This window comes from Gavialis gangeticus, unplaced genomic scaffold (genome assembly GCF_001723915.1).
Source record: "Gavialis gangeticus isolate Ggan-Ray unplaced genomic scaffold, GavGan_comp1, whole genome shotgun sequence".
Taxonomy (NCBI): domain Eukaryota; kingdom Metazoa; phylum Chordata; order Crocodylia; family Gavialidae; genus Gavialis; species Gavialis gangeticus.
Genome location: NW_017729003.1, coordinates 14584169 through 14605547, shown reverse-complemented (window position 1 = coordinate 14605547; position 21379 = coordinate 14584169). Strand labels below are relative to the sequence as shown.

Genomic DNA, 21379 nt, shown 5'->3' with positions numbered 1-21379 from the left:
TAAGGGAATAAGGAGGATCCAGGGAACTACAGACTCACCTCAGTCTTTGGAAAGGCTCAAGCTCAGGGGGGAGCTGGTGGCTGCCTATAAGTACATAAGAGGTGTGCATCAGTAACTGGGTGAGCGTCTGTTCACCAGAGCACCCCAAGGGATAACAAAGACCAACAGTCATAAACTCCTTCAAGACCATTTTAGGCTGGACATAAGGAAAAACTTCATTACCGTCCAAGCCCCCAAGGCCTGGAACAGACTCCCTCCAGAAGTGGTGCAGACACCTACCACGGACTCATTCAAGAAACGTTGGAATGCTTATCTTGTTGGGATCCTTTGATTCTTCAAGGAATAATGGCCATAAGTTGTTAGAGAGTAGGTTCAGACTAGACATTAGAAGGGGCTACTTCACAGTTAGGGCTCTTAGGATCTGGAACCATCTTCCAAGGGAAGTAGTGCTGGCTCTTACCTTGGGGGTCTTTAAGAGGAGGCTTGACGATTACCTAGCTGAGGTCATTTGAACCCAGTTTTCTCTCCTGCCCAGGTCAGGGGGTCAGACTAGAAGATCTTCAAGGTCCCTTGCAACCCTACATCTATGAATCTATGACCCTAGCTGACTTCCTGCCCCTGGGGCAGGGGGCTGGACTTGATAATTTTCAAGGTCCCTTCCAGCCCTAATGTCTATGAAATCTATGAAAACTCACAGAGAAAATCCTCAAGAAATTCATTTCTAAGCACTTGGAGGAGAAGAAAGTGATTAGAAAGTCAGCATGGATTCACCAAAGACGAGTCATGCCTGACCAGCTTGATTGCCTTCTATGATGAGATGACTGACTCTGTGGATGCAGGGAGACCAGTGGATGTGGTGTACCTTAATTTTAGCAAGCCTTTTGATATAGTCTACCACAACATTCTTGCAGGCAAGCTAAGGAGGTACAGGTTGGATGAATGGACTGTAAGGTGGATAGAAAACTGCCTGGATCATAGGGCCTAGCAAGTAGTAATCAATGTCTAGCTGGCAGCCAGTATCAAGTGGTGTGCCCCAGGGGTCAGTAATGGGGCTGGTTTTGTTCAATAACTTCATCAGTGACCTGGAAGATGGCAATAGAGTGCATCCTCAGCAAGTTTGCAGATGACACTAAGCTGGGGGGAGTAGTAGATATACTCGAGGTTAGGTTTAGGATTCAGCGAGACCTAGAAAATTTATTGCATGATTGGATCAAAAGAAATCTCATGAGGTTCAGTTAGGACAAGTGCAAAGTCCTGCACTTGGGGTGGAACAGTCCCATGCACTGGTGCAGGCTGAGGGCTGAGTGGCTGGGTAGCAGCTCTGCAGAAAAGGACCTGGGGGTTACAGTGGACAATAAGCTGAATATGAGCCAACAGCGTACCCTTGTTGCCAAGAAGACTAATGGCATATTGGGCTGCATTGATAGGATTGTTGCCAGCAGATCAAGGAAAGTGATTCTTCCCCTCTATTCAGGACTGGTGAGGCCACATCTGGAGTACTGTATGCAGTTTTGGGCCCCCCACTACAGAAAGGATGTGGACAAATTGCAGAGAGTTCAATGGAAGTTCAGCAATGAAAATGGTGAGGGGGCTGGGGTCCATGACTTCTTAGGAGAGGCTGAAGGAACTGGGCGTACTTTGTCTAGAGAAGAGAAGACTGAGAGGGGTTTTAATAATAGCCTTCAACTACCTAAAGGGTGATTCAAAAGAGGATGGAGCTAGACCAGGGGCAGGCAATTATTTTGGGTGCAGGGCTGCTTACCCACTTTTGGCAAGATGTTGAGGGCCGCATGGGTAGCCCTGCCCCTTGACAGGTGCCCTGCCCCCTGGTCACCATCTTGGGACCAATGTCTTGGGACCACTGTCCCAGGACCAGCACTGGACCAGCAGGGCACAGGCTGGCAGGGGTCTGTGAAGCCGGGCTGGGCTGCACCAGTATGGAGAGGCAGGAGCTGCCCAGCTGGCCGGGACCCTGCACACCTGTCACCCTGCTCTGGGCCCTGCTGGTGCTGGCCTTGGGACACTTGTGTGGGCCCTGTGCTCCTGTGCCTGCTTACTCCCAGTTGCCTCCCCCCAGCCCCGCAGTACAGGCCTGGGGGGGGTGGGGGGCAGCGCAGTGAACAGGCCTGAGCCCCTGCTTGCCGGCAGGGAAGGAGCTGGTGCAGAACACAGGGAAAAGTGGCCCCTTGCCCAGCCTGTGGCCAGCGCTCCCTGCTGCAGCCACTCGCAGCCCATGCAGGGCTGTCCTGAGCAGGCACAGGCAGCCCCATGTGGGCTGCGAGCGGCTGCAGCATAAGGCACTGGCCACAGGGTGGGCACAGGGCCGCTTTTCCTGCGCACTCAGCACCAGCTTGTAACCCGCAGCTACTGTCAGCCTGGGCCCTGTGCAGCTCCGGGCTCACCTGCGGGGCTGCACTGTGATGGCAGCAGCTGCTGCCCCCCCTGCTTGCTGCACCCGGCACTGTTTGCTGCTACTGCCTGCCTGGAGCTCGCATGCTGGGCAGCAGAGGCGGTGGTGGCAGCCTTACTGTGGCTTACTGTTGTGCGAGCTCTGGGCGGGCAGCAAACACTGCCCAGGGTGGCAAGCAGGGGGGCAGCAGGTGCTGCTACCGCAGCACAGCACCAGTGGGCAAGTCCGGAGCCAGCATGGGGCCAGATTACAAGCTGGTGCTGAGTGCAGGGGAAAAGCAGCCCTGCCCTGCCCTGTGGCCATCACCCCGCGCTGCAGCTGCTCGCAGCCTGTGTGGGGCTGCCTGTGCCTGCTCAGGACAGCCCCGTGAAGGCTGCAAATGGCTGCAGCAGGGACTGCCGGCCATGGGGTGGGGGAGAGGGCTCTTTTCCCTGTGCTAGACATCAGTTCCTTCCCTGCCCTTCTCCTCCCCTGCCCCTTACCTGAGCTTCCCATGCCAGGGCAGCCATGTCGTCCAAGGCCAGAAGCCCCTGCTAGAGCTTCCAGCTGCAGGGCAGAGCCAGGTAGGCCCTGCTGTTGCAGGAGCCCCCTGAGGAGTCCTCTGGGTCCTACTGCCCCTGGTTCCTGTCATTTTCAACAGGAACCAAGGGCAGATACATTTTAATTTTCAAAATTTTTATAGGGGCCCTGTGGGCTGCATAGAATGACCTCGCGGACCGGATCCAGCCCACAGGCTGTATTTTGCCCACCCCTGATCTAGACTGTTCTCAGTGGTGGCAGATGACAGTGGCTTCTCTCCCTGAATGGGGATAATGGTCTTAAGTTGCAGCAAGAGAAGTTTAGGTTAGATATTAGGAAAAACTTTCTCACTAGGAGGGTAGTAAAACACTGGAGCAGGTTACCCAGAGATGTTGCGGAATCTCCATCCTTGGAGGTTTTTAAGACCCAGCTAGACAGCCTTGGCTGGGATGATCTAGTTGGGGATGTTTCTGCTTTGAGAAGGGGACTAGATGACCTCCTGAGGTCCCCTCAAACCCTAATTATCTTGATACTATTATTCTATGATTCTAACATAAGTAGTTTTTAATATACTTGGTTAATTTGAATGTCTTCTCAAGTGTTATAAAATTAGCTTCTTATCTAAATGCTGGGTTAGTATGATCTGTCATTATCATCTTGAGGAGCAGAACATTTTACATGTGGAACCTTTCATATATTGTCATTGAGTTTGTGACTTATTGCGGTTAATAGCACGTCAAAATAAAAGAGGAAAAAAGTCTTGGTATCAAAAGTTATACAGTATGATTTAAAAATATCCACTGCCATTGTAATTGTAGTTCTTTGTGGAAACATTACATGTAAACCAAGCCATGCCAATAATGATTCATCTGGATCTTTTTTTCCTCTTCATATACAGGTAATTTCCGTAAATGTTACGAGAAGTTAAGGAGTACAGGAAATAGTTTGATCTTTAGAATGATACTTTGTTACTGAGCTCACAAGGACTCCACACAAACACAGCAGGGCACCTATATGCCTTCTGTTGTAGGACTGGTGCCTAAATGACTATCCTGAAGATTTTCAAGTGCAGCAGCAACATTATGCTAGCTAAACTTGTTTTACTGAAAAACAAAGCACAGTTAAGAGAACTGCAGCAAAAGGAATTAATTAGCTCAGCTGTACGAAGTTCCAAGAATCTTGTAGCACCCACATGTATGTGAATGGATTTTGTGTATTGAAGCTTCCAGTTTCTGGGAATGAAATTTGTGAAGAGCCATATCCTCCCCCTGTTCAGTTTTTTAGAACATACCTCTCAGCCCAAAGGATGTATTAATTCAGAAACACTGGTGAATTAATCCCTTTAAATTAAAGAACTCTTCCAATAATCATTTCATAAGACTTTGTTCATAAGGTAAATAATTTTTCAGCAGCAAAATTGCAATTTAGGAACATCAGTTTTGTGTCACACATACTATGTTGGGAGTGACATATTTCAAAATGGGAAGCAGGTGAGGAATATTTTTCATAAGTCTTTTATGTCCTATAAAGTGATATAGGCTTAGGTTTTTTTTAAAGCTGTCTCTTGGGATCAGGAGTTGTAGATTGGAGTACCCTTGATTAACTCTGAATCAGCCCTTTCTGTTTAATTACTACTTAGACATTATTCTGTTCCTTGTTAAATCTGTTGCAGCTGGTGTGAGGTAACTTGTCCTTCCTTTTTGTGTTTGCTAGCGACTATCTTTACATCTTAGTTACACTTCCTGTCATACAAAAAATATAGTTTCAACTTTCAGCTTTCCGTTTTATAATACAGAATTATATGTGGAAAAAAAATTTAAAAGCAGTTTTTGTAGAGCCTTATAGATGGATAGTCTGGGAGGATTCAAGTTAACAGATGCCTATATTTAATGGCAGCTAGTGCCTACATTTAATGGAAGTTTGTTAAATAAGATCTCCTTCAATAGCCTGAATTTCCCTGGATTTTACTTTTACTGTACAGTTGCTTGAGAACCTATTTTAGCAACAATGATCCTAAAGGCCTTGTGCTGCCTCTGATAAAATCTAGGTGTAATCTGTTTGTATTGTAGGGTCCCTGTTTTCTTAACATGTTTTCTTTATCAGAGAGAAAACTGTGAACACCAGGCACCATCTGTTGTCTGATCTATAAGTTTCATTTTGCATTAGTTTCTGCAAGCATTGCCTGGAGGGTGGAATTATTAAAAACCAAAGTGAGTGAAATCAGCAAACAGGAAACTTTGATCTCAGAAATTGTAATCTTATTTTGCATTTTGCATTCAGCTTCCTTTTTTTAAGGAAAATAAATTAATTTTGTATTGGTTTGTTAATAAAACTATTGAAACATGTTTGTCCAACTAAATATAGTTTCACACTAAATTTGGTATCACTTTTTGTTAACGGTAAGATGCACTACTTTGATGATAATTTATATAAGTAATTATATACCTTCCAGTGAATTTATTCTGATTTGTAACTTTTACCTTTTTATCATATTAGATAAGTGTGAATGACAGATTTCTACGTTACTAGAAGATATGTTTTTACTCAGGATGTGTGTCAAACTGGATGTGGTTTGTTTGGCATTGAAGTCAAAATGCAAATTAGTATTTTAGTATTTTTTTACTAAGGAAAAACTTATTTTTAATCCACCAACTTTTTTCTTCCTTATATTGAAAGTGACTGATTTAATAAACAAAGTGATTATTGAATTAGAGTTAATAGATTAATGGTTTGTTTCAGGTGACAATGGGCCATATGTTCAAAGATATTTTGGTGCCTAAATGTGTAGATTAAGTGCATGCTGAAACTTCCAAACGTAGCTCTTTGCATCTTTTAGTTGACTAAAGGTTTTTTAAAATCTGCCCCTAGGTTCTTTGGGTTTTTAAGAATTAGAAAAGTTTGTCCTCTTCCACATGGTTTTTATTCATAGATTGGGAAAAGAAAACAAACTTTCAGCTTCTAAGTAGTTATCAATTTTGAATAAGTCCAAAAGGAGCAAGTAGTAATTCTGTACTTGCTAGCTAAAATTAAATCAAAAGTTATTAGAGCAAAAGCATGTCTGAAAACAGAAACTAGCAATGTATTGCGGAAACATGTAAATACTAGCATTCACTCCATTGTAATAAAAAGTACAAGTCATTCTAGCATATTTAGAAAGTTAAGTTGACATCAAAAACCAAAGATGTTTTTCCCTCTAATATTATATAGGCGAAGGGTGGTGACAAAGAGGATGGAGCTAGACTGTTCTCAGTGATGGTAGATGACAGAACAAGGAGCAATGGTCTCAAGTTACATCAAGGGAAGTTTAGATTGGATATTAGGAAAACCTTTCTTACTAGGAGGGTAGTAAAACACAGGAACAGGTTACCTAGAGAGGTTGTGGAATCTCCATCCATGGAGACTTTTAAGACCCAGGTAGCCTTGACTCGGATGATATAATTAGGGATGGACTAGATGACCTCCTGAGGTCCTTTCCAATCCTAATTTTCTATGATGCTATATAGAATTTTAAAAGACAGTATGCCACTAAAATTTGAGGAGAACTTGCTTATACAGAAGATGAGTCCTCTTAAGTTAATAGAGTAAGTTTAGGTCTTGAAATAAGTTGTCATAATATCAGATTAAATTCTGAAAAGAAAATAATACTTCAGTAAAAAGCCAATTTAAATAAATAAATCAAATGTTTATTTTATCATCTATTTTTTATCCTCCTTGACTTCTGCTTTAATATATCCTCAAATTATATAGGTCCTTTCATTTTTATAGTTGGCTTTTAGTATCATCATTTGTTTGGGCTACAGTCTGAGTATTCTTTCAAAGGAATCAATTTCTGTCTAATCACTGAAATGGTTTCATATGCAGCCCTGGTGATGACGGAGACTACATCCCACTTAAATATTAGACTATTTTTTCTTGGTCTTTTTGAGCAATGGACTTCTGTCAAATTTTAGAATTTGCTATTGATCAGTATTCAGTTTTACTGTTCAATGTTTAACTGAAAAGGGGTGGAGAAGGTGTGATTTATAGGCCATTAACCATGCCCCCTAGTGGAACACCAGTGGTTAATGGACCACAGGATAAGATTATTGAAACGAAAATGAAAAAATAAGAAAAATATGGTTCAGCTACACTAGGGAATATCTAGAAGTCAGTAAATTCTTTGGCAAGATACAGACTACACACTAACTTGGACCATGGATGTGTACCAGTTTTCACTTCTCATCAAGAGACCCTTACTAATTTGCTATATAAAAGAAACATGTTGCTCCATTGTACTAAGTGAGGTGAAATTCACACTTGTATGGAAAAGCTATGCAAAGCCTTATGCAACACTTCCTTCCTGCTTAATTTTTTTTGCTTCATTTTAAGGATTTTAAGTTGTGTGTGTGAAATTGTAGCAGATGGCTTCAAAGCTTAGTAGGGGCTCAGATCTTCCACTTTCTCCCCTGCTTTGAAATGATTAATCATGTTGACTTTTTAGGCTGTCCTCAGGCATTCCCCCAAAGTTAAAGCAGATGTAAGATGAATGCTGGGAATTTTGACCTCTGTCAAAACTCTTGAGCCAAATTATGCTGTTAGGTATTTTGCTGCAAATTCAAATTAAAAGCCGTCCATTTTTTTTCAGACTTTCAGTGAGTTCTGGAAGATAGTCCTACATTGTGCCATGTGTGTGTCACATTGGAAGATTTGGTTCTCAGTCATGATGACCTATGTATTTTAAATGTAATAAAAACAAAATTTTAAGATTTCAACTGGTATAGGAGATGCAGCATCTCCCAATCCTCTTTCTGAATTCATTATTGGACATGGTACAACAGCTTTGGGGCTTCATTGTACAGCAGGTGCCAGTATTTAAAATAGCAGGTAATTGTTGGTCTAATCTAACGTGTGAATTTGAACCTATATAACTTACATGGGGAAAATTACTCTGGTATGGAAGTGACATTTTTGGTTTATGCCATTTCTGGAGGAGTTGAAGCCAAACTATAATGCTTTACCTTATACTTCTGTGACCTGTTTGATTTGTACCCATTGTTTTTGTGGGTCCAGGCATGCAGGAAACAGCTTAGCCATTTAAGGGTCATACTGAGAAATAGCAACAGGCTGTTCCAGTGCTTTACACTGGTCTCTTACTACCTTCTCACCTGGTCTTCCTGTTCCTCTCCTAGATCTTGCCTCCATTCACCTCCTTCCCTGCCCTGTCTTATCCCCCAACTGCTTTTCAGTTCATGACCTCTTGCTTCTTGCCTCTGGCTCCTGGTTACTCATCTCAGCTCCTGACTGTTTGTTGGGATTGCTTTCCAGCCCGTGGGATGAACCATTCTGGTTCTGACGTGAACTGAAAACAGCCACCCCTGTATTGGAATCAAAATTGGGCCAATATAAAGAGTTGAATAAATAGAACTATACCATTTTTGACTGTACAGATATAATTATACCAATGTAACTGGTAACTCTTTCCTCAGTAGACTAGCCCACAGTTCCCAGCCTGCAATAAGTTCCAGAGAGGATTGTATCTGCTTGTGCAAAATTCATTACAGAATTGACGCCTTATGATCTGAGTTTTGTTTACACTAATGCCCATTATATTTGCTTGTATTTTAAGACCTTTTTACATTACCAGCGTGGTATAAAGAGATCTTGGACTTCAGATTTTCCACTGACAGACTGCTGTTTTTCAGCTGCTTTGGTATTGGTCAAATAGGGCATTTCTCACTGTCAGGACACTGTAGGTTGAATGCTTCTTAATTTTAATAATTTAAACAATAATTATAGCTAACTCTTATTTTTCCTGTTGTTTTACAGGCGGATTTAGAAAACAAACCAGTAAATGGCCTCAGACCAGAACCCATGGAATGCAGTATATGTGGTCATGGTGAAAAATACAGGGTGAAAACAAGCCAAACACTGCCCTTTGAAAATGTACAGTCTAATGAAAAAGAAAGCATGACAGGCTTAGAAGCAGAAAAGTGGACAAATAATGAGAAACCGTCTTTTGGTGTCCATGTCAATGGAGATCTCCATGGAACTGTGACAGGGAATGAACACTTGAAAAATTCTGAAGAAGGTGAAAAAACAGTCTCTCCCAGTGAGTTAGTTGAGCCAAAAAAGATTTTTGCACAAACCATCAGAAATGGCCTCAAAAACATACATTATTCACCATCAGAATCAGATGCATCACTGAAAAAATTAACTGTAGAAGAAAGGGCAGATTTGACAAACAGCTGCAGAGAAAACAACTCCCATAATACACACTGGACAAACACTGCTAATTTGAATAATATTGTGAACGCTTTGACAACAAGTGTTTGCTGTATTCATCCAGAAAAACAAGGAGGTGTTTTCATGAGACAGAAATCAAACTCTACCAGTAAAATCTTTCAAAGTTCTGATGATAATTCAGTTCTGCAAAGCAATTCCATTGAGGATCCACAGGAAAGGGCATGCTGTACCCCTGTGCCCGAAACAGTCCACGTAGAGAAAGATGCAGTTAAAATACCAAACAAAAAGACACAACATGAAAATTCCACACTTCAGCCAACTTTTTTGTCTCTGATTAAAAACAGAAACTTAACTGTAGAACAAGTAGTAGCTATTGAAGCATTAACAAAATTATCAGAAGTCCCATTAGAAGCTTCAACACCAACTAAAACAGAAAGTATTGATCATGTAGAACAACAAACAACTTCCCATCTACTCCACCATTCCAAAACGGACATTTCTTCTGCCTTGACATCTTCTACGTTAAAGGAAATCAAAGATGCATTTTTACAGAATGAACAGCAGCTCTTGTCTCACCATGCTGATTCAGAGAAACAGTTCCTTAATAAGGCAGTGTTGTACAATGGCCAAAGTACTGTTTCAGAATTGCATAATAAGTCTGCCAGTAAGATTGATGGGTTATATAAATCTCATTTAGGTCCCAGAGATACTAAGCTTTTATCTGTTTTAGCAACTAATGCAAAATCATCTTCAGGACCTACTGCCAAGGAAAAAAACTCCCTCCATGAAAAAGTTACCATTGCTCCATGTTCTAACAAGTCATGTAATATCCAACAAATGAGTAATAAATTGGAGATTCTTGGCCAGTTAGAAAAGAAAGATCATAAGTATGTGAACTTAAAAAGTAATTCCATAATTAAGGAAGGAGGAATTCACAGTCAGGATGAAGAAGATGTAGCTACACAATTAACTCAACTTGCAGCAATAATTGAATCAAACCAGACAAATCCAGAACAGCAAAATGATGTAAAGACTTCACTTCTTAATCTTATATCACATGAGATGCAACCAAAACATAACCAAGATCAATACCTACTGCAGAAAAAACAATCTGTATTTATAAAGCACAATTATAATTCCTTGCTGGTAAAGCAAAAACATCCGGCACAAAAAAAAGGAAAAAATGCACCATGGAAACAAAGACACAAAAAGAAGCCTCAAGATACAGGCTATCAGCAAAGTAATGAAAAACAGCAAGAGCAGTCAGCATGCCAGCATAGTGAGTTGCAGGATGTTTGGATGTCATCAAAACTGTGCGGACTTGGTCAAACCATGTCACAGGATTCAAAAATTGCTGCATCAGAAAAAAAATCTCCCAGAACCAAAGTCCAGAAGGCACTAAATCAAAGTACTTTATCACAGCAAAAACATAAATTATTTCTACCACAAACTCAGATAAAAATCCATAGACCTTTACCTGAGGTACTACAGGAGAAAAAAAAAGACAGGCTGTTTGGCTGTGAAGTAGTAACTGAGCAAATCAAAGCTGTAAGATCCAATGATATGTTAGGTATGGATCTACTGAAAAATGACACTGTTGTTACCTGTTCACAGTATGGTGAACTTGCTTCCAGTAATCCAATGGCTGCTTCACAATTAAAAACAGAATCCTGTTTGAATAAACCAAGTGAAGACATACAGATGTTTACAGAAAAAGATGATAATTCTCAGGTACAGCAAACAACGAATGTCATTCAGACACATCCCTTGTCTCAGACACTTAATCAGTCTAACCAGAGAGTTAGTGAAATATATTGTGAAACCCAAGCAAATTTTTCACAGAGTGCTATAGGGCAAAAAGTGGATCAGCACTTGCAAACACCACCTGTTACTTGTGCTGAAGCCCACTTACCAGATGCAGTAGAACCTCTCAGGAATATAGAGTGTGCAGGTGAAGTTACAGTTCTGACATCAACAAGTTTGGGTACTGATAAGACACAAAGTATAGGAGACTCAAGGTGTTCTCCAGCAAAGAATACACTCAGCAGCTTTCTTGAATCTCCTATGAAGTTCCTGGACACGCCTACAAAAAATTTAATAGATACTCCAACAAAAAAAGGACAGTCTGAATTTCCAACCTGTGACTGTGTTGGTAAGTGTTTTTAGACATATGTCAGGTATCCAGGTTGTAGCTGTACTGGTCTAGAGGAAAAAGCAATCAGGACTTGTAGTAGAGATGATAACTTGCAATTAAATAATTTTTTTTGCAAAAATCTTGTTGGTCTAATAAATGATATCATCTCTACTACAAGTCCTGATTGCTTTAGACATACATATTTCACATTATGTCTCTTAACTTTGGAAAGTTCCCTTTACATGTTTTCGTTTTGTGAATATTGTCCCCTGTCTCCCTGGGTTTCATTGTTTGAAGGGTCCCTGATGCTTTGTTCCTTGGAGGAGGGGGGAAAGGTGCTCCTCTTTACCCTTTCCCTCTAATGTGGATAACTTTTGGGGCATTTAAACCTGCTCACTGCAAGGTAGAAAAACTCATCAGGTAAGTGTAAGCCTTAAGGGTAAGGATGTAAGTGTGAACAGGAACAAGAAAGGGCATTAACATTCTGTGTTGATATGCTTCAGATCATGAAGTCATTTTCATGTGATGACAAGGAAATTTTGTCTTCCTTTAGCTACAGGGCAGGCTTGACAAAAGATGGGGGCAGGTTTGATGAGCTTTGATCAAAGGAGCAAAGTGGGGCACAGGTTATGGTGGTTATGGGTAATGGTCTTTACTTATCAAAAAAGCAATTAAGGACCTTGCAAAAGGATTATGAATGCCTGTTATCCCAGAATCTGAGGGGACAGATGTTCATCTCGCCTGTAGTGCTACAGAAATGGTGCCTGTGCTACAGAAATGTTCCTGTTTGAAATAGGACCTTCTGTGTATTGCTGTGGCATATGTAACATCTGTACAATTGCATGTACTATGGGAGGGGTCCTTCATACCTCCATTATCCCACAGTGCTTTGCCCTCTCCCTCCACTCCCCTTCCAAGGGCTGGTAGGATGGAGAATTGTGGACTCCTTGACAGCCCTCTGCAGTAAGCTGTCAGAGTGCCTGCTACTGGTTTGGCCACTAGCAGTAGCTAGTTGTTAGACAGCCTCCCCCTTCTCCCCACCTGCAGTGGGTGAAGAGAAATGTTGCTCTGGAACCCAGAATACCAGCTGTTAAAGGTAGCCTGCCCTCCCCCAGGCTGGAGAAGGTGAACTGGGTAGGCTGTCAGTAATCATTAGGTTTGCCTTCTCTGGCAGAGGAGAGAGCAGACTGTCAGTGATCGGGTTCACAGATGGGCTCCCTTGAGAGCAGGGGGAGCAAAGGAACAGCCTTTTGCTCCATGACTGAAGAGCATGCCTTTGTAGCAACTTTTTGACACTCAAGATGGGGGGTGAAGGGGTTCTGAATGTGTATATACCCACATAATGCTATATTTGTGTTGCCCTACAGATAGATGTGTGTTCAAGGCTTAAGTGACATTACAAATTGTACCCATGGGGTGGCTTTTTGCTGCTTTAAATAGAGACAAATCTTTCTTACAGGATATGGTAGGGGAAGTGAGGGATGTGGATTGTGGAAGGATGGAATGACAATCTGCAAGGGGTAGGCAGGAGTGAGCCCACAGATCTTCAAGATCTTGCAGGACAGGAAAGGACCAGGTCTCGGGGTGGTCAGGAAAGGATTTCAGTGTTTCAAACTAGTCTTTTTTTTATTTGGAGACTATGCAAGGTGTCTTACAGGTTTATAGGTGCAGCTTAACTGGTGACCCTAGCAATAGAAAACCACAGGTGAGAAAGAAAGATGCACACTGGAACGTTTTTTATTATCCGGACCTTAATTTCTGGTCTTGTAGATAAAATACAAATGGGGAGTTAGGAGATCTGGGTTCTTTTCCCAGATCTGTCCTGTGTGACTATGGGTTTTGTCTCTCCCTGTTTAAAATGAGCTTCCAGTTCCACTGTTTAAAATGAATTAATAGTACTTCCCTGCTTCACTGAGTATTGTGAGGATTCATTCATGAATATATGTAAATAATGTAGATTATCATGGAAATTGCTATAGGAGTGCAAAGTATTAATGTTGTTGTGTGTTTATAATTTAGAAAAAAATCCATGAGTAGTTTAATGGATGATAACAAATTGCACATTGTATTTTATTCATTCTTTAAGGTATCTGTTAATATACAAATCATTAATCATGATTAAAGCCTTTAAGATTTTATGCATTTAATTTGGGAAATAACCCAATAAATTAATGTGTTTAGGTATTTTTTAACATTGTGAATACATTTTGTACACAATCAATTTAATTTTCTCATTCTTCCGGCAGAGCAAATTATAGAGAAAGATGAAGGCCCATATTATACACACCTTGGGACAGGACCAAGCATTGCTGCTGTCAGGGAAATAATGGAAAACAGGTGAGAAAAAAACAGTGCAGCATGTAGTACTACACATATTTTATTACTTGCAAAAACAAAATAAATACAAATATAGGAAGGGTGATTGAGCATGTCAGGGTCGCAGGGGCAGCCATGGTGCCCCCTGATGACTTTGCAACTGTGCCCTGCTCAGCCTCTAGGGTGTCCTCCTTTCTGTCTTGGCTCCCCACACCTTGATGAAATAATAAGATAAAAAGGTAGGCTGCCTATGGGTCTTCACGTGGGCCCCACTGGGGTTCCCCAGCACCCTATTGGTTTCTACTATACTATTTCCAGGACCCTTGCTGGGCCTCTCTATGACTGTGCCACTGTGGGGCACCTACAACCTTAAGGGCTAATTGTGTGGCTCTGTTCCTTCCCTACACCATGCCCCAAGCCTCATGGGTGTTACTGTGATGTTGTTTGCCTGTTGGAGTTTCAGCCTCCTTAACCGCCACCCCTTTCCTCTTAGCTAGGCCTTCTAGCCCAGGCCTACTGTATCGGACCTGGCGTTGAGGCACCATCTCTAGTTAGCCCTTTTGGGCACTGGGCCCTTGGCTGTGCCTCTCTTGGGCTTTTGGCCACTGGCCCCTGTGTTGCTCTGTGGCTTCACATGCTGCCCAGTCTGGGCTCAACCCTCACTTGGGCCTTGAGCCTGCCCCTAGCAGGGCTCAAGGTGATTGTGTGCCCCACATGCACTACTGGGATCTCTGTGTACCACGCCTTATAGTCCCAACCCATACCACCAGTTTAACTTCAACACAACCTAAAAAATAAGCCCCTGGGTTAGAACATAAACACCAAAAGGGGTAACAGCCCCCTACCCCTTTGAGGAAAAACTTTCCCTCACCTCTCAGCTAAGATAGCCTCCAAGCCCTGGGCTACATTCTGGTGAGCTTCCCAAGCTTCACTGGTAAATCATATGCAACACCGCAATCCCTTCAGGAGCCTTGCTGCCAGGTGCTCTTCCCCTTGTGGCTGCCAGGGAGAGACTGCCTGACCAGCTCAGGCGCTGGCCTTACATAGCTCCAGAGTGAGTAAACCCCCGTCCAGTCAGGCGAATCTCTCATTAGTTCCCTGCACCACCTGCAAGCAGCCTCGCAGGCTACTAGCTCCATTAAAGGAGCAGGCACACCCCAGTGCCCTGCTACTGTGAAGACAGAGGATAGATTTGCCTGCCTTTTTGCATTATTAATTTGTACAGCACCTTCCTACTCTCATGGACATGAATTGAACAGCTGCATCACATCATCTTTTCTTATCTTTTCATAACTTCAGTAGTTTTAGGTTCAATCCTGCTGTGACCTGAGCACATTCAATACCAATTAAAGTCAGTGGGGATGAATGTTAGTACCTTGCCTGGTTGAGCTTACAACAATCCTGGCTGCAGAAAAACAGGCCACAGCAGAAATAGGTCAATCTAATAAACAAATAAGGTATTAGAATGCATTCACTACATATAGAAATTGAAGAGATGACCTCTTCCTCCAAAATGACACTCCTTTAGGAGCAGTCCTTTCTTGGAAAAAAGAGTGAAGCACTTCAGTGTGCACTTTGATTTTAGACAGCTGTGCTTTTTGACAACCTAAAGTAGGTATTTTATTTCTATCTAATTCAGAGCTTAGAAGGTCATAATGTCTTTAAAACAGATTCTAGATTGTAATCGTAACATTTTTTTTTCTTATACAGGTATGGAGCTAAAGGAAGTGCTGTAAGAATAGAGGTAGTGGTTTATACAGGGAAGGAAGGAAAAAGTTCTCAGGGGTGTCCAATTGCCAAGTGGGTAAGTTTTTCTGTTGCAATAGTAGAATTCAGTTTTATTATGATGTTTAAATTTGACTGATGTTATAGTTTTGCAGTAGAACAAGTACGTGGTTCTCCATTGTGTATCTAGCTTTTCATAGGCATCTCCTTGACTGTTTGAGCTTGGGAAAACTTAAAATTACAATATCTTGTAATTGAGTTTGTTATAGAAAGCGACAAAGGCCCTTACAAGAGTTAGAAAAGCAACCAAACCAAGGGCAGGAGGGTCATAAGAGTGTCTGAAAGGCAGAGTTAACTAAGACTTCATACACAAGTTCATATGATTTGGGAGAGTTCTCCTGGTTTTGTTTTCCTGGTAGAAGAATTTAACTGTTGATGCCTGAACAGACATTTGAATTCTGAGTCCCTAAAAGCAGAAAGCTTGCAGTACTGATGCTGCATAGCTACAGGGCCTTTGTGCACACATCTCAGCGTGCTCTGCAGGCTCTGTCAGTCTGCTTGAAGGCAGATGGCTGCCCTGTGCAGTGCTGCCCTGATCGGTTGAACTAAGCTATTCTGGGTCAACGTGTGTTTCCCTGAAGCTTAATATGGAGCTTGTGAAAGGGACATATTCTGCTCCCTGTTCAGCTGAAGCAGTAGAGTACAAAGAACAACACACTGTCTTCCGGGAAGGGGTGGGGGAGGGTGTGAAAAAAGCACCCTGGGATGCTGGAATTCAGTGCTGTGGCTTTTTTCAGAAGATAATGTTTATAAACACTGGCTATCCCAAGAGAAGCTCTCCCATGAATAATTTAGCTGTGGTTGTTCCCAGGTTATTTTTCTCCCAGAATATTCATTTTTGCTGTGGGAGAAAAATCCTGAACATCTGTACACTTTGGTTTCTACTGGGAGAGCAGTGACTCTCCCAGGAGAACCTGAATGTCTGTACATGGCATTGTTATTGTGAGTGAAGGATATAAAGGGATGTATGGTTGCTCTCATGAGCTGAAGTGCTGTGCATTAACATTTTAAAACCACCTCTCAGTTCTCCTAATGCCTAAAGATAACAAAATGATAAAAAGATAACAAAAGAAGTGAATCAGGAAGTTCAGCTTAATCTACTATCGAGTTCATTACTATCTTTAGCAAATTTTTAGAAAGATAGATGTTATAGTGTTAGTTTTCACCCTAAGTATTGTAGCACTTATTGTTCATGGGAGCCAGGAAATGAAGAAACAAAAATAAACTCCAGGAAAAGTTGTAATAAAAATGTTTTTCATTATTCTTGCTGGAACCCCTGGTATATGCAGAAGTAGATTTTCAATCTGGCAAAGTAGGTTTAGGAAATTTGCATGATTTCACTGGTGGTTGTTTCAGAAACATTATTGTTGCCTGTATAAGACCATGCAGTTGCAAGTAGATTTGGAAACCTATTTTATATTTGAATGTTTGGAGAAAATATATACACAGTATTTATAGTACTCTCTGTGGCAGTGCACAGATAGTATTATAAATACTTTTTTAGACTTAATAAGTCTTCCTCACAGAGGGTGCATTGTGTGTGCATGATGCTGTCATATTAATTTGTTTTGAAGTGAATTAGCACCAAGGAAAAAGGTTATCAAGTTTCTTTCATGGAGAAAAACTAGTTACATATACCTCTAACTCAGGTAGAATTATGTAATTTTGCTCAAAGTTTCAGTCAAATAATAACGACCTTTGAACTGCAGAGAGAAACATGAAATTTCAATTATTTTTTTAAAATTATAAGCAACTGAAAGGATAAATTTAGAATAAAATGTCCTTCTCAACTTTGACTCAGCTATTGCCATGCTCAAGTGTAGAGCATCCAAGATTTATATAAACAGGGCTGGTCTGCAAGCTAGGTCAGACCCACATAGTGACCGTGCATGTGAGATCCAGCAGATGTGGAGCAGCCAGAGTGGGCACTGCAGTCAATGCAGTCCTGTTCTGGCTGCTCTGTGGCCATACTGTATGTATAGACTAGTCTGGGCTACTCTAGGACACACCTGGTACTGCCCTATGGCAGCTGCTCCAAGACCAACAGAGCATATGCTGCCTGTGGGTCAGCTCTGAGACCCACAGGCATCACCAGGGGCCAGATGATAGGGGTCAGTGGGCCAGATCCAGCCCGTAGACTGCATCTTTGACATCCGTGCAGTAAACTGTTAGGTACCTGTATAATGATTAATTATAAAACATTAATCTAGCCATGTTTAATATGATAGTATTAAACACAGACCCCATTATGGTGTTATACAAAGGACTGTATAGGGGAAAAGCAGTTTTAGGATGAAAGGGACAAAATGTCTACAGAATCAATTTCTTTCACCTCTCTGTTTCTAAAGGAATTGAAAGGAGAAACTAATTATAGTGAAACTAGACATCCTTCTTTTGTACTTAGGCTTGGCAAAATTCAATTTTTATTTTTTTAAACAATTTTGACAGCCAAAATAAACATTTATTTTTAAGCATTTATTTAGATTTTTATAGATTTAAACTTTCAGGATCGCGTTAAATTAACATGCAGGGGTGTGTGCATGTATGCACATATGTGCGCGTGCACACGCACTCACAAACATGCCCACTTCCTCCTCCAGCCCAGCATGCAGGTGTGGGAGAAGTTGTTGTGCTGCCAAACTGTCAGTCCACCTTCCAGCACCTGTGCACAGCACCACTGAGCTCAGCGCCTGCTTTCTTGGTCCTGTGGCAGTTGCTGCCCCCAAGCATCTCCTGCTCCCTGACAAGGAAACCTCTGGCTGCTGCAGCACCATCTGCTCCCTGCAGCCAGCAGCTCACTCTGCCTGCTGGCTCCCACCAAGTTTGCAAGGGAGGGCCCAGCTGCCTTGCACCCTGCAGATATTGAGCTCAAGCTGGGGAGGCGGGAGCACACACACATGCGCGTGCGCCCCTTCACTTCCGTCTTCTATTCAGCAAGGAGCCTGCCTGGGTACTGCAGCAACAGTCTATTCTTACTGCCTTTTTTTATAAATTTAAATTATTAAAAATGGAAATACTTTTCTGTCAGTCTGTGCATGTGAGGTGAACTCACAGTTTACCAATAAAAACTGAATCCCACCAAGCCGAACTTTACTGTAGTGTAACACAATTTTTCAACGTCTTCTAAGTGGTGATTATCTGACATAACAATGACATTTAAAGGTTAACTTTTTTCTCTAGCTGTCAGGAGGGAGGTTAGAAACTTGTTTGGCTAATTTTAGCTGTTCTTCTGGTAGAGTTTTGTAGAGTGGTTTTAATGAATTTCTTCCCTCTCCTGTATGGCCAGTGATTTATCTATGCAAGTTACACTGATTTTGGCTTGAAGGCTGTGTGTGTGAGTTTAATACTTTCACTGTCAATACAAGATATTCATAGAAAATGGACATAGTTTGGATTCAAGCATGGCAGAATAATTTTAAATGTCATCTGCTTAGGATATTTTAGGATTGAAACAGATTATGTAGTATATCGATAACCACTAAGTCCTTTCACTGGCAGTTTGCCCCCTAATATTAATTTCCTCTTAAAATATTATTTAGGTAATCCTAGATGAGTGCCAGGTGCTTTATCTGCATATAATTACACAGGTCTTTGCCCCAAAGGGATTGTACACAAAAAAGGGCCTGAAATTCCCTTCGTTTTTCGTCTTTTTCAGATTTCTATTCTTTAGATTTATATCTGCTCAAATACTGGATTTGGCCTGCTTGGATATTTTCCTGACCTTTCTTTTAAAAATTGTGTAAACTTTCTTTAAGATCTTTTCTTTATCTTACTTTCCGTGAAAAATAAAGATCTGGTTTCTCTGTACTTTTGCGTATTTATTCTGTGATCTTTGGGTGAAATTCTGACCCTACTGAGGTAAATGGTAAAGCACAAACTGATTTAAATAGTGCCACAGTTCTCCTCTGACTACACTTCATACGTTAAGTGCTGTCACCTATACCCATAACACTGATTTTGTAATCAGGTTAGTTAAACTGTAGACAGTGCTGAAAAAGAGACCCCATTGTTTCCTTATTCAGGGAAAAATAATTTAAACTTTTAATATTTTTATAATTGCATTTGATTAATGATGATTGTTATACTGCAGGTCACAATTGTGCCTCTGATATTAATTTTCTTTTAGTGTAATCAATACGCAGTCAACCACCAACTCCTTGCTTGTGTCCTGGTATTTGAGTGGATGCCTTCCCTTTTATTTGCTCTTTTGAACTTAGTGTCATTACCTTACATTTCTACTACTGACTGGTAAATCATTTAGTGCTAGTATTTTTAGGGCATGTCTACATGTGCCTGTAGGGTGACATAGCTACTGTGCTGTGCTTTAATACTTCTTTTTGGAAGTACTAAAGCATGGCAAAGTAGCAGCCTATACTATGCCGTATGCCAGGTATACGGTTATTTTTAGCTGCTATTTTGCCTTAGCGGCACGCTATATTGAGGAAACACGCCACGAGAGCTGGCCCTAGAGTACAGCAAATCGGGGTGACTGCCCCAGGCCCTGCACTTTGTGGGAGCCAGGCAAAGCCCCACCTCAATTCATGTCCATGAGAGTGGGAAGGTGCTGTACAAATTAATAATGCAAAAAGGCAGGCAAATCTATTCTCTATCTATCCACTGTCTTCACTGTAACAGGGCACTGGGGTGTGCCTGTGCCTACAGCTGGAGGCTCAGCCCCGCACTGTGGAAGAAGCACGGAGACTGCCTCCCCTTTGCAAAGGTACCACAGCCCCACACTGTGTTAAGGGGGCTGACACAGGCTCATTTGTCCTGGACCCTGCACTCAGCTCAGGCCGGCTCTGCATGCCGCTGTGGTGAAGTAGCTGCTGGTCATATGTAGACATGTGTAGTTGCTAGTCCCACCCAGTACCTTAACAGTGTTTGTGACAAAAGCTAAGTGAATCATTCCTACCGAACAATGAGTATAGTCTCTTTTTCTGTTCTTAGAATTTCAGTGGTTAAATCAAGATTTACTATAATTCATTTATGTGAAAGTTTTCGGTAATTAATTTTCCATATAGGTTGGTTATCAACAGTAAATTCTGCACCTGTTTCTGCACAAATGCAGTCAGAGAGCTGCATCATATCTTCAGTGGACATAACACCAGGTCTTTTAGTGTCTATAGGATTCATATTACTTCCTATCCATTCCTTCTGTCATTCCAATGTGCATTGGCTTGGGCTTATAAACAGAAAGTTTTGAAAAATTTTCTAGAGCTTTGAATAGAGGTAGTGGGTAACCAGAAATAGAAAATTTTATGGAACTTGGAACACTTTCAATTTTATACAGTATGGGCCCATCCAGACGAGTGAACGTGTTCCTGTTGTAATATATCAAAGCAGTTTGAGATGCCGCAAGAGGCATGCTAGGAATGAAAAAAATGTTCCTTGCGTTGCTTATTTGCAGCATGGACTCTAATTTTGATATTGGGAAATCCTAGTATAAAAAAAAAACACATCAGAAAAAAGTGGCTCAGGGCACATTCCTAGAGCATGCCCTGAGGCAACTGGAGTATGGGTCCTGTATAGAGATGCTCTAGCACCCACCAGAGTGTCTCTATAGCTGCCCTGTAGGCCTGTGTGAAGCAGCTAGCATTTGCTTTGAATTTGGATTTGACCAATTCGGGGGACAGTGATTCAATTCAGTGATTCAAATCACTGTCCCAAATGAATTCAGTCTAATCTGATTCGGAGATTCGGCTGCTGCCAAATCTCTGAATCACCCAGGCCCATCCCCTGCCCGGTTTCCCAGCCCCAGCAATGGCTGCCCCGCCTGCCCCAGCTCCCAGCAACTGGGGAAAAAAAAGCCCCAACTCACTGGGTGCTGCCAGGCAGGGGGTGATCCCCACTGCCTCCCACTGTCCCATGCTGTGTTGGGGGCTTTGCATGAACCCCCCAATCCTCCACCCCACTGTCCCAGCCCCTCCCCCATGGTTGCCCCGCCAACCCACAGCTCCAGCCCTTTAAGGTTAAAAAAAAAAAAAAAAAAAAAC

General features: G+C 41.9%; 1 protein-coding gene across 1 annotated transcript in view; it reads left to right on the top strand.

Moving 5' to 3' along the window:
* The window catches only part of TET1 (tet methylcytosine dioxygenase 1), a gene marked incomplete at its 5' end in the record, with an annotated part of 208272 nt that overhangs the window by 49287 nt on the left and 137606 nt on the right, over nucleotides 1–21379 (top strand). Inside the window, 3 exons of the mRNA XM_019507736.1 lie at nucleotides 8735–11303; nucleotides 13532–13622; nucleotides 15312–15405. Of these exons, the coding sequence (XP_019363281.1) occupies nucleotides 8735–11303; nucleotides 13532–13622; nucleotides 15312–15405 (2754 nt within the window). The remainder of the gene's footprint in view (nucleotides 1–8734; nucleotides 11304–13531; nucleotides 13623–15311; nucleotides 15406–21379) is intronic.